Source organism: Rhinolophus ferrumequinum, chromosome 24, assembly GCF_004115265.2.
Source record: "Rhinolophus ferrumequinum isolate MPI-CBG mRhiFer1 chromosome 24, mRhiFer1_v1.p, whole genome shotgun sequence".
In the NCBI taxonomy this organism is placed as follows: domain Eukaryota; kingdom Metazoa; phylum Chordata; class Mammalia; order Chiroptera; family Rhinolophidae; genus Rhinolophus; species Rhinolophus ferrumequinum.
In genome coordinates this window covers 3151664-3168257 of record NC_046307.1, presented here as the reverse complement: position 1 = coordinate 3168257, position 16594 = coordinate 3151664, and the positions used below count along the sequence as shown (strand labels likewise).

The 16594-nt window shown below is 40.2% G+C and overlaps 1 protein-coding gene across 4 annotated transcripts in view; it reads left to right on the top strand.

Annotated features, from left to right (window-relative positions):
• The window catches only part of RNF130 (ring finger protein 130), a 114908-nt gene that overhangs the window by 12093 nt on the left and 86221 nt on the right, over positions 1-16594 (top strand). For all 4 annotated transcript variants that reach the window (XM_033096777.1, XM_033096775.1, XM_033096778.1 and 1 more), the window contains exon 2: positions 13607-13801. In XM_033096777.1, coding sequence (XP_032952668.1) covers positions 13607-13801 — 195 coding nt within the window. The remainder of the gene's footprint in view (positions 1-13606; positions 13802-16594) is intronic.

Genomic DNA, 16594 nt, shown 5'->3' with positions numbered 1-16594 from the left:
AGAAACCCCCAGTTGAACACAGTGTTGTAATTTGGTTTTACCAGTGCGGAAGAGAGTAGAACTGCTTTTTCCCATCCTCTGGACACCTGCCTGGAGTCATAGAAGTTATTTTGGTAGCTCTAATCACTGACTCATACTGAGCTTACTGTTGATTAAACCTTCTTAAGTCTTGGCCGTGTGATTTTACTGGATTCAGCCTGTTCGTTCAGCCTTTCAGGATATTTTCGAATGCTGATGTGTCATTCACAGTCCCCTCTCTCTGGCAGCTTTGTGTCACCAGGGAATGTATGAGCATGTGTTCTCTATCTTCATCTAAGTCCATTGTTCTTAATCTTCTGGGGTTATAGATCCCCTTTAAGACTTGAATGAAAGTTTGTGCACCTTTTTGCAGAAAAACACATATTTATGTAGATACACAGAAAATTTTCAATAAGGTTTAGGAGGTTCTGATACCTCTTGAAGCCCCAAGTAAGTGGTCCATCGACCCAAAGTTAAGAATCCCTGCTGACTGAACAGACCCTTGTATTGTGTTGCTAAAATCCTTAGATGGTTGACATTATTTCATTAATCAGCACTTGGGTGTGTGTGTGGAGGGGGAGGGAGGGTGCATTTCACAAAGTTTTCTGATTCACTTTAGTGCATGTTTCTTTGTCTTATGATATAAAAGAGTAATCAAGAGCTTTGATAGAAGTAACATAAAAGTATTTTATTTACATTGTTCCTGATTTGCTAGGTCAGGAGCTCTGGCAAGGAAGGAAAAGAAGCCAATCTTTACGGCTTAGCCATAGTGTGTTTGTTTCGTGTTGCCACTGTACCCAATTACCACAAACTAGGTGGCTTAAAACAGCACAGATTTCTCATCTTATAGTTGAGAAGTGAGAAGTCTGAAGTGGGTCTCCCTGGGCTGAAGGCAAGACGTTGGCAAGACTGCATTCCTTCTGGAGGCTCCAGGGGAGAATCCATTTCCTTGCTTTCTCCAGCTTCTAGAGGCACCTGCGTTCCTTGGCTCTGGCCCTGCCTCTGTCTTCCAAACCAGCATTGAGGCATCTCAAAGCGCTCTTTTGACGCTGGCCTTCTGCCTCTTTCTTCCAAATTTAGAAGACCTGGGCCCATTGGGCCCACCCACATAGTCCGGAGTAATCTCTTTATTTTAAAGTCAACAATTAGTAACCTTAAGTCCCTCTTGCCGTGTAACGGAACATACTCACAAATCTCAGAGATTAGGGTGAGACGTGGTCGGGGGGGACCATCACTGTGCCTCTTACACATAATGAACCTATGATTAACAGCTTTCCCTCCTCAGTGCCTACAAATTACTCCTTCAATAATCATTTCTGAACTTTCGCTAAGGATTAGTGGCACCCTACCTAGACCATAATTTGCACAATCCATCTTTATCGTTTTATAAATATTGCAGTGCTATTTACACAGCTTAATTTTCTAATATCTCTCTTCTATGATTCCTCAAAGATCTTTGTCAGTTCAGTTTCTCATTTGCATGTTGTCATCTGACTATAAGTCATCTGGATCAGAAATCCTACATTCCGTCAGTGTGGCGGGCAGGACAGGAAGCTCCTGCCTGGTGGCGGGAGCAAGGTGAATCAGCACTTGTGTGTTGTCTAGTGGAAAACAATAATTATTGTCTAGTTTTATTAGACAATAATTATTATTAGATAGTAACACAAGTAATTATTTAATGATGATTCTTGGGGAAAGTAGCGGGGTGTAAGAGCATAAATGAGACCCAGTCGAGGATGGTCAGGAAAGGCTTCTGTGAATAAACGATGTTTAAGCATGAGCAGATGTTAAATTAAGAGTGGCTCGGAAAGGAGGATGGTTCCAGGCCAAGGGAACCTACGGGAAGACCAAGGAGGACAGAAGCCTTGGTGTGCTTCAGGGACTAACAGAGCTAAGAGGAAGGGCGGTGGTGTGAGCGGAGGTGAGCACGGGTCAGCACCCTCTAGGCTGCGTTGGATTTTGGACGTCATCCCAAGAGGAATGGAAAACTACCAAAGGTTTGCTTGTTTTTTCATTTTGAATTATGGCTAAATACATAAAACGTAAATTTTACCACTTTAACCATTTTTAAGTGTACAGCTCAGTAGTGTTAAGCACATTCAAATTGTTATGCAAACAGTCTCCTGAACTCTTTCATCTTGTAAAACAAATTCCATACCCATTAAACACCTCCCCCTGCCCCTCTCCCTCCCGCCTCTGGCAGCCACTCTTGTGCTTCCTTCTCTGTGAACTTACTACTCTAGGAACCTCATCGAAGGGAATCACACGGCTCGCTCGTACAGTACCTGTCTTTTTGTCACTGACTTACTTCACTTAGCATAATGTTCTCGAGGACCATCCAGGGAGCAGGGGTCAGAATACTGTTGAGGGGTTTTAACCTGGGGAGTGAGATAACCAAATTTTAAAAAATTAACGAACATTTTTACTTGCATAACATATGCAGAAAAATATACAATTTGATGAATAAGCACAGTGGACACAATGCCGTACCCCGAACCTGGTCAGGAAACAGCATTACCAGCCCCGCAGTCTGCAGAGTCCCCTTCAGTGACTCCGTCCTCCCTCCCCAAAGTAAATGTGATCCTGCCTTTGAACATCACACATCATGCCTATGTTTTAACTTTCTGGTCTTTATACATGGACTCTTGTTGTGCGTTCTTCTGCATTCTTGTGACTCATTACTTTTGCTCAGATCATGTTAGTGAGATAAATCCATGTTACCGCACATAGCAGTATTGTGAGGGATCCAGTGCATGGATGGGTACATCCCCGTTTCATCCGTGCTGCTGTGGCTGGGCGTGTGGGCTGCCTTACTCGCGATGCTGTCAGCAGCTTGTGCACATGTTACATAGCATCTCACTGGGTGTGTGCTTAGGAGTGGAATTGTTCTCTCCCTCTCTGTTTTCTTTCAAACTCAGTATGTCCAACACACTTCATCATCTTTCCTCCAGAAACCAGTTCCTCCTCCAGTGCTGGCTGTTTCAGTCAGCAGCACCATCTCTACCGAATGTTTATGCCAGAAACCGAGACATCTTCTTCAGACGCCACATCTAATTACCAAGTCCTGCTGACCTAAACTCCTCAAGAGCTCTAAAGTGTGCCCATTTCTCTCCATGCCTATTGCAGCCTTCTCTAATCTCTTATGTGGACCTTGGCCTTCTGACTGGCTTCCCTGTGTCCACTGTTGGCCCTCTGACCCATTCCTTGGAGAACTGCGACACAAACTTTTTGTTTCTGTATGTGCTCGTAGCCCCCATGTGTGTATTATACTTACAAATGTTACACCACAATATCGGTTTTCTTTGACAGAGTATCTTAAGGCCCAACACTTAGGTTAATAATAAATAACAGCTGTAATAAAGCTCTCTTTCTAACAGTCTTCATGTTAATTTTAATTTTTTGGCTTTTCCAAATCTGAGTAGTTGGGGTTTTGGGACAGTTTAGTTAAAAGCAGACGGTCTCATCTGTAAATCCATGTAACTGAGTATATGCTATTTTGCAATAAACACATGAAGGAGTCACTGCCATCCCTTTTACATTTGCGGACTTTCACTCTCTTCAGGACACCTGGGGTACAATATGAGATACATGGATTTAGGAAAGCAGCTAGTCTTAATCCATAATGAAACATCAGTAAAGCTTAATTTCTTATTATCTGTAAGTGATTTTTTAAAAAATTCAAGTAAATTTAGAAAAGTCACTAGGTATAAGATCAATACACATGCCAAAAAAAGTCAGTTGAACTTGTATATGCCAGGAACAAACAATTAGAAAATAAAAAATTTAAAATTCTATTTAAAATGGCATTGGCACTGAAAACTGCAAAACATTATTGCAAGAAATTAAAGAACATCTAAATAATAAAAGAACATCCCATGCTATTCTGTATATTTAATGCTTTATTTTTAATGCTTTTATTTAAATGTATCTTACATTTATTGCTTTATGGACATTTCAGATGACGAAAACGTGAACCCTCCTGTTCTCATTTGTTTCTCATGTGAGTGGTCTCTCACAGCGTTTTTTTCCCTAATTGTCCTCCACGAGGACTGATTATATGATTTTATTTTCATGTTCTCCTACTTCCTTCCTCAGCAGTTTAGCTCAACCTCTGGACAAATATGTCTCCCCTATTAGTGTAAGCTACGTACTTCCTAGCTTTTTTTTCTTTTTATGGGAGAATGAGTCCTTTCTCTTAACTCACATATCATTAATTCAAAGGATAACAGCAATGTCATATACTTAGCTGGCACCTGTGAAATGTAAGGAATGGTGGGAAACTGTGTGAATGGAAATTTGCATAAAGCAAGGACCCTAAGATGAAATGTTTTTCCTATTGAGTTGTATTAGTTCTTTATGTATTTTGCATATTAATCCCTTATCATATACATGAATTACAGATATTTTCTCCCATTTCTTGGTTTGCTTTTTCATTTTGTTGATTGTATCCCTTGCTTGGTAGAAGCTTTTTAGTTTGATGTAGTCCCACTTGTGTATTTTTGCTTTTGTCGCCAATTCCAAAAAATTATTGCCAAGTCCAACCTATGTGTGATTTTTAGTTACTTTGATTTATAGCATCTCTCTTGCATGAAATATTTGTTGTATCAATTGTAATAGCAATTATTTTTGAACATGACTTTTCAGGTACAGTGATTTGTATTAACCATCATTTAAAATTACACTTAAGATACTTTTTATTATGTCATGGAGCACATCCAGCAGATATATATTTAAGTTCTAAGGATGTGAAAAATAATCAAAATCCATTTGAGATATACAGTAACTAAGTACAGAAGACAAATGATAATGGATAGCTATTGACAATTAAACTTGCTGACAGTTCAGCTATGTATGACCCTTTTTGCAATGTTGATTGATATATCCAGCGCTCTAGGTGTACAGAAGATATTTATTGCTGCCTTCTTCTTAAAAATCCTACATGAAAAAGTAATAACTTGTAAAAATGTGTTTCTTTAGAATATAACCAAAGAAGTAAAAAAATGTCAGTTAGGAGAAAAATTAAAAACCAACATTTATTTTACTTTTTAAAAATAATAGATTCAAAAATAAAAAGTAGATACACAATAACATTTGAGAGCTTATGCAATTAAAATGTTTTGCTCAGCTTCTCAATATAAAAAGAAGACAATATAATAATGTCTTTACAAAGTGCTGGGAGAAAAATAACAATCCAGAATTTGTTACCTGATTAAGCCATCATTGAAGAATGAGAGCAAATGAAAGATGTTTTCAGATGTAAAAAGACAAGTTTACCCTAAAAAGTGAGTTTACTAACCTTTACAACTCCTCACTGAAAAAACTTCTAAAGGGTGTAGACTAAGAAAGACAGATGTGAAACAGAAGGAAAAGTGGATGTGAGAAGGACTGTGACAGTTAATTTTATGTGTCACCTTGACTAGGTCACAGGGTGCCCAGATATTTGGTCACACGTTATTCTGGATATTTTTGTGAGGGTGTTTTTGATGAGTTTAACATTAAAATTGTTAGACTGAATGAAGCAGATTGCCCTCCCAAATGTGGTGGGCCCCATCCAGTCAGGTGAAGGCCTAAATAAAACAAAAAGCCTGATTCTCCTCCAAGTAAGAGAATCTTGCCTGAGTGTCTTTGAACTGAAACATTGACATTTTCCGGCCTTTGGACTCGAACTGAGACATCGCCTCTTCTTGGGCCTCAAGCCTGCCAGCCTCTGCACTGGAACTCCACCATCAGCTCTCCACCGCGCTGAATTAGCCTGCAGATCTTGCGACCTGTCAGCCTCCATTACTGTGTAAGCCAGTTCCTTGTAATAAATGTCTTCACACACACACACACACACACACACACACACACACACACACACACACACACCTTACTGGTCTGTTTCTATCGAAGAAAGGAGGGAATAAAAACTTGAGCAGTGCATTCAGAAATAGAGAAGGAGGGGGAAGTATCAAGAAGCTTAGGAATAACAGTACATGCAAACAAAGTAAAGTAATGGAAACGGATCCAAATGCATCATAAATAATACAAGTAGACTAAACTCCTTTTGCAGTCTAGTGAAAAAGAAAACTGAGCTGCTTCTCAGAATAGTGATAAGTACAAAAGGAAATAGGATTAAAGGAAACTAAGTATACTGAAACAGTATCAATGTATTTAAAATATTTGTGACATAATGTATATATACTTCTTTATTAATACATTAACTTTACCTGATATTTATATATACTTCTTATACATGTATAGTTATATATATACCTTAATATATATATACTTCTTTATTAACACATTAAGTAATTTTACCAGATATTTACCAATAGCTGCAGTAATGTAATTGCTGTTATGTACAGTTATAGATGTTTTGTCTATATTCATAGATAAAGAAAATGCTAGATTTCAGTAGAGTTTAGTTGAAAATAAAGATGATTTCCCCTCATGCACGTTTCACTGACCTCATGGGTTCTCCCCACAGAGCCCTTTCGAGAACCCTCGCTGTAGATGTTAGTCTTTGAGGGGAGGTTTCCACGCTGCTCTGGTGAGGGAAGGAGTGCAAGGCCTGGCCCCTCGCTGCCTCCCAGGCCAGAGGACTTTTCCTCATGTTTGACCTTCTTGGGCGTGAGTCGCCGGCCAGGTGTGGATCTTGGTGGAGTAAGATAGCCACTGGCAGAGATAAAGCCCAGGCCTGACCCTTGCTCTTGACTCGACAAGAAGCACGAGTGCTCCAAGTGACAGATCCTGCTTGGCCTGCTGGCATGTAATGAGGACACTTGTCCTTTCTCGGGACTGGGAGCTCTGAGATAGGGCTGCTTTCAGGGTCCAGCGGTTCAGCATTCAGCAGTGTTACCAGGGATCCGGTTCATTTCCATCTCTCCCCTTGCCATCATAGCTTTAACTTCATCCTAAGAGTGTCCCCTGTTTATCATAAAACGGTTGCCAGCAACAACTGGAGTCACATGATTCCTTATTCACACCCCAGGGGGAACAGAAAAGGCCTCTCCTTCAAATGGGATTTAGGTTCTTCACTTCTGTGTGTGGCTCCTCCTACATCAGTGTCCCCTCCCCCCTGGAGCTGGGCCGTAAGTAGGTATCACTTAAAGCATATGGCTGTGTAGAGGTGATCTGTAGATGCCAAAATTAAATAAGGTTTCTGGTTTGGTTTTGTTTGGGGTTTTTTTTGGGGGGAGGGGTCAAATAATAGTGCACTTCAAACTCAGGGTGATCCCCTGGCCCTGCCTGGAAGTGGGGCAGAGCCGCCTAGAAACAAACAAATGAGACAGTGACAGTGTGTACACCTGCCTGCAGAGACCCCCTCCCAGTCCTCCCTCCGTGTGAGTCAGTGGAGACGCCGGAGAATGCCTGTTAGCTCTTCAGGGTCAAGATCAGTTGCTGCTTGCAATGGGAGGGAATGGATCCCTTTTCTTTGCTTAATTTTACATGTTGTTCTCCTGGTTCTTAGCATGCTGTGGACCTGATTTAGTTGTATGTATTGGAAACTGGATTTATATAATTAAAAAGTGGAAAGTAGTTTCTTAGAGAAGGACTGATTGGCATGAGATGTTAGTGGGCAACCTTGTTCTCGTAAGAAAAAGTGTGCGGTCGATGTAGAGAGCTCGGCCCTGAAGCGTCCTGGGCCTGCGTGCCAGTGCTCCCAGTGGTCTGCGGGCTCAGGAATGTCAACACTAAGGTTCAGGTGGCGAGAGAGGTCTGCTGGTGGAGACTAGGAAGGAGGAGGGGAGAGAAGCCCCGAGCAGGAGGGCCCTGGGCGCTCAGCTGGGAGGAGGAAGGGTGTCCTGGGATGATTGATTGGTGCTTTTGAGGCAGCACTTTTAGTGGAGTGGCAGGATGCAGAGGTGAAAGTATGATGAGGAATGAGTGGACACAGGAGATGTGAACAGCAGGTACAAGCAGTTCTTGAAAGCAGTGACAGTAAAGGGGTCTTTTGAGACATCCATTTTCTTCCCCTCCCCCTTCTCTCCTGCCCATTCTCCCTCTGCTGGAAGAGACCAGCCGGAGGTTCAAATGAAAAAAAAAGACAAAGAGGGAATGGTCATTAATATAGGAGAGTCAAGAGGCTCTGGGGTCCTGAGAAATCAAGAGGCTCTGGGGTCCAGATCATTTCTGCTGGCCATTATAACAGTTCCTACTAGAAAAGAAAAATGTCACAGAAGTATGCGGGGGAAGGAGGGACAATTACAGGAATAAGAGAGATACAGACAAGGTTAAGAGAAAAAAGATTAAAATTTACAAATGAAGACAAAAGGAAGAATAAAACATTTTCAGCAAGACTAAACAAACAATAAAGATAAGTAATAACAAATAGATTTAAGTGAAAGTGTAGAAATAGTAAGAGATTAAGTTATATCTGTGCAGGCAGATGAAGGGATGAGAGCTGGGCATTTAAGTCCAGTAGTTGAACGTTAAAAATAAAATTAAGAAATTGGGAGCAAAAATAAAGATTTGTATTTTCTCCTTTGAATCATAAAATTAAGAATTCAACAAAGGGAAAAATACGGAAAAGCAAGGTAGCAGCAGGAAACCTAAAGATTAAAGAGATTATAAAATCTCATGTAGAAATAGGAAAGCAAATAACCAGGATATACCTGACAATGGAAATATCTGAATCCAGGGTAACTGTTAGGATTACTTTTATTTTTACTTCTTTTGTGGGAAACAGATGATAGAACATTGCTCTGGTCAGAACATTGCCACATGAAACAGTGGTCACTGGCACAAGCTTTTTCTTTATATCCGTTCTTGCTTAATCTCCCTCTGTCGTTTTTCCCTTTCCTCCCTTTATCAGGTAGGCTAAGCATCTACTACCTTGGTTCCCTGAAAATAAGACCTTTTGACCCGGTCTTATATTAATTTTTGCTCCAAAAGACGCATTCGAGCTGATGGTCCGGCTAGGTCTTATTTTGGGGGAAACACGGAATGTGCCAGGAGGAGATGCTAGATCTCACACGTAGGAGATGCTCGGAATAAACACCCGCTGCTAATACAGTATGATCAGTGCTAAGGTGGACGTAAGCTTGGGTGCCGTGGAGACGTGAACACAGCAGCACCCAGCTCAGCGTTAGGCGGCCTGAGAAGATATGTTAGCGGAATCCTGAAGCTTAGAAGGTGGTTGGCAAAGGAGTGGTGGGATTGGCATCTCAGCCAGGGGAAACAAGACACACAGTCTCTGAGAGTGAGAGGCATTGGGGCTCCTGCGCTGCCCCCGGGACACGTCAGTGACCTTCCACTCCGTGCTCCAGCCCCGCGTCAGCCCTATAGTGGCAGCAGGTTGATGGTTCTCAGCGCATGGAAGGAAATAACATCCCCACAGTAATGTGGTGACTGCTACTTACTAGGTGGGGCATTTGCATTTTGAAAAGATGAGGTCTTAGGAGGTCGGACAATTAAGTTCGCCCACTCATCCTAGAAAAAGTGCTACATATCTCATTGCTGAATATCACTGTGGCCACCTTCGAAGTCCTCCCCTTGGGAAGCTATGCACTGATACCAGCTCCTAGTCCAGCCTTCGAAGCAATTTTGGAACTCTTTTTCTGGAATGGCCATCAGAGCTGTCATCGTATTACCCTTCATGTCCTGAATGTCATCAAAATGCCTTCCTTTCAATATTTCCTTTATCTTCGGGTAAAGAAAGATGCATTGGAGGCCAGGTCAGGTGAGTAGGGAGGGTGTTCCAATACGGTTATTTGTTTACTGGCTAAAAACTCCCTCACAGACAGTGCCGTGTGAGCTGGTGCATTGTCGTGATGCCAGAGCCATGAATTGTTGGCAAGAAGTTCAGGTCGTCTAACTTTTTCACGCAGCCTTTTCAGCACATCCGAATAGTAAACTTGGTTACCTGTGTGTCCATTTTGTACAAATTCATAATGAATAATCCCTCTGATATCAAAATAGGTTAGCAACATCGTTGTAACAAGTTCATGAACTTCATTGTCAGACCTGGTATGAAGTCGGATGAATCAAAATGGTGAGTTTCAGGCTAGTGGGTTGGGGAAGAGAGAGATTATTTTTTTACTTATTCCCTCACAGAACTCTTTAAATATTTACATATTCTTTGTCAGAATAGTCTTCCTCTTTTCCCATACAGTTGGGGTCTTCTTTTCAGAACATGATTGTATTAAATTTGCGTAGTGTCTTAGCTTTGGGTATATATCACCGTACTTGATTTTCACAAGAGTTTAAGAGAAGGGATTAATCTTTGTACTGAGTTCTTAGCTATTCATTTCTGCAGTCCCCTCCTTTCTGCTTGAGCAATTTTCCAGGATTTCATGTAGGCTCCTTTACCATTCGTTATGTTGCTCTTTTTCCTGTTTCTAAGCACTCTTCATGTTGGTGTGTTATACCACCTGGTTGATCTCATTTCTTCTAGGCAGGCCTCCTCCATACGTTCAGAGGTTCTGTAAGATGCAAGACCAGGTGTTGGGTTCCACTGTATTGCTTGGTGGTACTTAGTATGCTGCTGAACACCTAAGTTAATGTTCGTGGAGCTGAGAGTTCTATAATTGTTCCTGTTGAGAATTGTTTGCTTCCGGTCAAGGAATAAATAAAAAGTGGCATTACTGTTGGTGGACTCAACAGAAAAGGCCATACAGAAAAAAATATTGAAGTTAAGTTTCACTGTAATATAGTTTTTCAGCTTTATTGGATGTAATTGACGAAATTGTAAGGTATTACTGTACAATATTTTATAAAATCTCACATTTTCATGATAACTTGTAATAAGTTTTTCCTGACACCCTGACTAGTAAATGCAAAGAAGTCAGGGTGATGCCCTTTTCTGAGTTTGGCAGTAAAAAAAACAACAAAAAGCGGAAGTAAAATGATTTTGCGTTTGAGCAAAATTGCTACTGACAAATTTTATGGCTCATAATCATATAGATATTTTATGCTATACTGTGTCTTCACTTAATAAATTACTTCAGGTAAAAACAACTGGTATTAAGTTTTGAAGTAGTGCCACTTAATCAGCAGCCATCAGTCCTCTTGGGAAGTTGTTTTAGAGCTGTTAACATTATTTTCATTTTCCAAGTTACTTTTAATTACAGGAAGGAATTAATAGATAAAATAGGCATCCTGCAGTGTTAAGTGATTATGAAAACCCCTTATTTTCTTTTTCAAAAACTGTTTCCTAGAACAGGAACTTGAATACCTTATTCTTGCTTATCATTGCATATTGTTACTGGTATAAATGTTTTCATAGACTTTTATGGGCGGTGGCTTGGGTGAGTTTGGAGGATCAGGGACATGCTTTTGCTCAGACAGTCTGTTGTGGGAATTTGTTTTGATCATGCAGTTTTCACAGAATCTGTTCTTATTGGGTGGGGGTTCCTTTAAGAGAGACTTTCTGCTGTGTGGTTGCACCCCTTGCTGTGTCTTTTCAGTCTACTTTGTGATTGTTACTGAATTTGCTGTTCTAAGTGGACAGTGACACTGTCAGCAGCAGGGAGCGATGATGAGACTCGGGAACTGTGGGGGGCTGGGGGGAGTGTGCTGCCAAGCTGTGGGTGGATTGCACGTCCGCTGGCACAGAGGCCCCGTGGCACGAGACTGGGTCACTAGGGCAAGGTAGGGTAACTCCTGTAAAACTGAAGGGGAGGAAGAACGTTTGAAGTACCCAAGAGTTGAGGAATTATTATAGACTTTTTCACATATGTAACTCTTAGGAGATAAGAGTTTTATTTCGATCTTTATGAGTAAGTAAAAATTGAAGGTTAGAGAACTGAACCTGTGACAGTTGCTCAGCTAGTAAGTAGTTGATCTAGAATTTGGACCCAAATCTTTGGTCCATGCCTGTGTTGTTCCTCTTTACCACACTGAACTCACATGAGATCATAGGGAGGTCAGAAAAATGAATGAGTCACAGAAGACAAGCGCATAAATCTCTGTAGATAGATCTTGATTCTGCATTTTCTTGAAGGTTTGTGCAGCATTGTGTGCTGAAAAATCACAAATGAAACACTGAAAACCAGTTGTTTGCTCCCTATTTGGATGCAGTATTGGAAGTTTTCCTGAGGCGATGAGGTTATCTTAACACATCGTCTGAATGCTTATATTTTAAAACAGCATAATCTGTGAAACATATCACTGAAAGTAAACAGTCTGTTTCAGGACTTCAGGTACGCACTGTCTTGTCTGTGTCTTTAAATGGTTGACTACTAAAGTCGTGACGGGCTTTTTTCTGTGTAAGGTGAGTCATAGGTGTAGACAGCAGCAGGCCTGACATTCTGGAATCACTTCTCTCCCATTTCCTATGTATTAGGAGACCTCTAGTAGCACATGTGCTCCCACAATAATTAGAGAATTGGGGGAAAGATATTTAAGTAGAAATGATAGATGTAACATTTCTCGGAAGTTAGTGATATCTCTACATTTTACAGTTTAATGTAAGCAGTGTGTTTTCAGGGGGGTTGGAAAGCAGACATTTCCCCACCGGTGGGGTCTTTTTTCAAATTTTATTATTGATTAATAGTTATTGAATGTTTTTATTATTTATTTGCTTCCATTGTTACCCTTCTGTGCTGTGTCGTCCCCCGCACACACACACCAACCCACCCCACGCCTGCACGGTAAGCAGTGACTGACCCCAGGAGGCATAGGGACGGCTGTCCTCTGGCATTGTGGGCTGGCGGTCTTCACACTTACCCACGGTGACTTCTTTCCCCTTCTGGACTGCCCTGCCTTTCATTTTAACCTGTTAGAAACATAAGGATGAGGAATGGGAAGCGCAGCAAGGGCAGCTTCTTAAGATTTGCAAAGGGAGTCAGAGCTAGGATGACCATATTTGCAGAATCCAAAATTGCAGAGTTTGTCCTAGCCGATTCAAATGTATTTGAGGGTATTTCAAACAAGCTGTTCCCCCAAATCTAGGACAGTAACCGTGTAATTTGTAGGCCCAAGGGATAGCCTTAGGTGGATGTTATAAATTAATGTATGTATCCTAATGAGGAATTGTAATTTTTACCGAGAAATGTAAATTAGAGGAATAACCTGTTTATCCTGATTTTGTGTTACTTTGGCTATTTAAACTTTCAAATACAGGCCAAAAGGGAACTTTTCTAATTTCTTTAGACACTTATTAAGAAATTTGTTCAAGCATGCTTGAATTTGAGCAAGACCACTTGGTAACTGAACCAAAGATTAGCTTGGCTTCCTAATTTACCCCAGGCGAAACCAATCCTCTGTGGAGGTGGTGGGAGGTACAAATGAATGAGCAAAAGTCAGGGGTGGATCAGTCTCCTGGGGTCCCACGGGGTTTTGTGTTTGCCTTTTCTTCCTCCTCTCTTCACCAGCCTGCCCTGGATATTACAGTCTTCTTTATTTTTGTGAATCTGTAAAGTTTAACAGAACTTTTCACTATTTTAATTTGCATTACAGGAGTCTCTCTCCCTGTACAGATAAGGATTCAGCCTCGTTCAGCCTCGTTGTAATGTCCTTGGTTGGTGGTATCCATAGCTCTGCGGGCAGTGATGTGCTGTAGAGCTGTGTAGTGTTCAGAGAGCACTGAGCACTGTGATCAAGACTTGATTGATTTTGTTTATGTACTTGAGAAAAAACGAATGTATTTTTTTCTCTCATTTAGTGGCTGATCATCTGGGCTGTGACCCTCAAACACGGTTCCTGGTCCCTCCTAATATCAAACAGTGGATTGCCTTGCTGCAGAGGGGAAACTGCACATTTAAAGAGAAAATATCCCGGGCTGCTCTCCACAATGCAATCGCTGTAGTCATCTACAATAATAAGTCCAAAGAGGAGCCAGTCACCATGACCCATCCAGGTAAACAAACAAGGTTCCAGATTTGTTTTTCCTCCTAGAAGCCATTGCCTCATAGGTAGGCATTCCACCTCCACTGAAACCCTACCATTTTCAACCTAATTCTGTGGTTACGTGTGTATTTGGTGTTACCATTTGTTTGTTGAGATGCGTGTCTTTTCCCCTTAGCTAAATTTGTTTCCTTTTCTTAAATAATGACCAGAAGGGCCTGTTAAAACTTGCACTTACTAAGTAACTGGCTGTGATTGAATCCTTCATCATTTTACATTTCTACATTTTGCTTGGTAACTTTAAAAAATATTGTATTAGATTTAGAATCATTCGTCCAGGTATGTCATGGATTCTCAAGGCTTACCTGTTTGAGAAGATGCTTTTATCTTGTCAGGATCAGTTAATTACTGACTTAGTAATTAACAGAATTGCAGTAGGAACAGTATTATTCCTTTTTTGTGGCAGCATTTAGGATATTTCTAATGTAACTGTTTTAATAACAATAGTTGCAATTTATTGAGCACTTACTATATATGTGCCCGGCACTGTGATAGGAGCTTTCTTTTGGTTTTTGCTTTTTAATAGACTTTATTTTTTTAGAGTAGTTTTAGCAATAGGAAATGGCTTTATGTAATAATTAGATACAAAGAAAATTAAAGAGAATAATATGGGAAAGTAAGAACTTATACGTTGTAGTTTAGTAATTTCATACCTAGAATCATAGAGTACTTTTCGAACTTTAATGTGCATAATATCACCTGGGAATCTCGTTAAAATGCAGATTCTGATTCAGTAGGTCTGGGGTACCGCCGGAGAGTCTACTTTTAACAAGTTTCCAGATGATGCTGTGCCACTCTGGTCCGCACATCTTGCTTCGAGAAACAAGGAAGTAAGACAGGAAATCTAGGCTTTAGTCTTAGATTTTCCACCGACTTCCTCTGTGACATAGGCCAAGTTGCCTTCTGAATGGGGAGGCCTCTTGTGAGACTTTAGTCTAAATCTGTGGCAAGCCATGAGTCCCTGGTGTGGGGGACAGCAGCGGAAAATCTGTGTGCTGAGAACTGCTTGCTTTCCTGGCTCATTAATGTGTCATAGCTGCTCCTCTCTCCCTGTAGGACGGCCCTGCCCACAGGAGGGGTAAGGACCATGCAGCAGAGCCACTAGATACCCCCCCAACCTGTAACTCCAGGTCTCCAGGGATCGACCTAGATTCCTGTTTTGCCCTCCCTTGCTCACATGGTGGTTCTGCCCACCCTTCATTTGAGTAAAGGAAGCTTTGTGCTCTGCATTCTAATATGCACTGATACAAACTGGTGAGAGTTGAAAAAAGACCCCTGGATCACGCCCTCAGTAAATTAACAATCCAAGGCTCCTGCAGTCTTCAGAGTGCCTTTTTCTACCTCTTTGACAGTATTGTCCTTTTCCTTTTATGTTGTCGTTATTTGCATACTTGACTAGCAGTAGGAAAAGTCCTGCAGGTGTCTTTAAGTGAAGTTTGTGTCTTACCTTTCTGTTCTCTGCAGTGGGCAGCAAAATGCCTGGAACAAAATAAATGTGCCACATTGAAATGATTTCATGAAGACATTTAGTTTTGTCAAGCTTTCTTTCAATTTAAGGACACGTGTTATAACTAATTTTCACACTCTGCATTATTGAGTATAAGTATTTTGTTTTCTTGCCTCATCATTTGATGTTTCAAGAGCTTGCTCATGTTTGTTCTAATCAACGCCCTTCATCTGGTGACTGAAGGACATTTTCCCAATGCAGCATCTATGACATCATTGACAGGAAAGACCGGTCAATTTGCGGTTTTATTTGTTACCTCTAGTTAGCAGAATGAGTTCTTTGTAATGTAGTTAGCGGATATGTGGTAGTATAAAGGGGAAATTATGGGCTCCTGGGTAGCTTAAAATAATGGACATTTGTCTGAAAGTTAAGGATTTATTTTCCTGGTTTAAAAAAATGTATATAGACTTTTTACTCTTATTGTTTAACAGTGTTAAATTGTGTCAAATTGAAAACCTCTTTAATAGTTTTATTTGTATGTTAAGAATCTGGAGCTACTTTCCGTTGTTAAAAGGAGGGTGAGGTAATTTAGATAAACATGTAACCAAATAATAATGTTTGTTTTCGGTCATTTTATCAGTCAGTATCAAATGCTTTTTATTGTTCCTTTGTTGATTGAACAGAATTAAGTCGAATGCCTCTTCACCTTTTTTCCATTTTATTGTCTTAAAAATAGAAAACTTGTATAGCTTTATATTTATTATCTGTAAAATGTAGAATATTTACTTCGTGAATATAAAAATCACACAATAAAAACAAGATAAATCACACATTGCAAAATACTTTTAAATATCAATAAATTGGGCCACTTAATATAAATCTATGACCTTTATTCTAAAAACCCATCAAGAAAATGAATGACATAGTAGTCATACTATTGTTTTACTGTTTAACGTTATTAGGTTCTAATTGAATATGGATTTAATTACCTCAGAAAAGATGGAGCCTAAAGTTTAAATGTACTGCTATGGCAGGAAATGAGTTTAAATTATATGTATCTTTTTGCCTGAGTTTGCAAGTACTTCTGTATCTTCTTTGTGATTTTTTTCTAAATATATACATCATTTTAAAAATTCATAATTATCCAAAAGAAATCTAAAACCGAAACACTTAGGCAGTTGCTTTTTAAAAAATAGCTTTTTAAAAATAACTGCTGGTGATTCTGTTTTAAAACTTCTTATAAGCTCTGAATTTTTCCTTTAATTCTCTAAATCTTAAGTGGAACTCGAGAATCCGTCC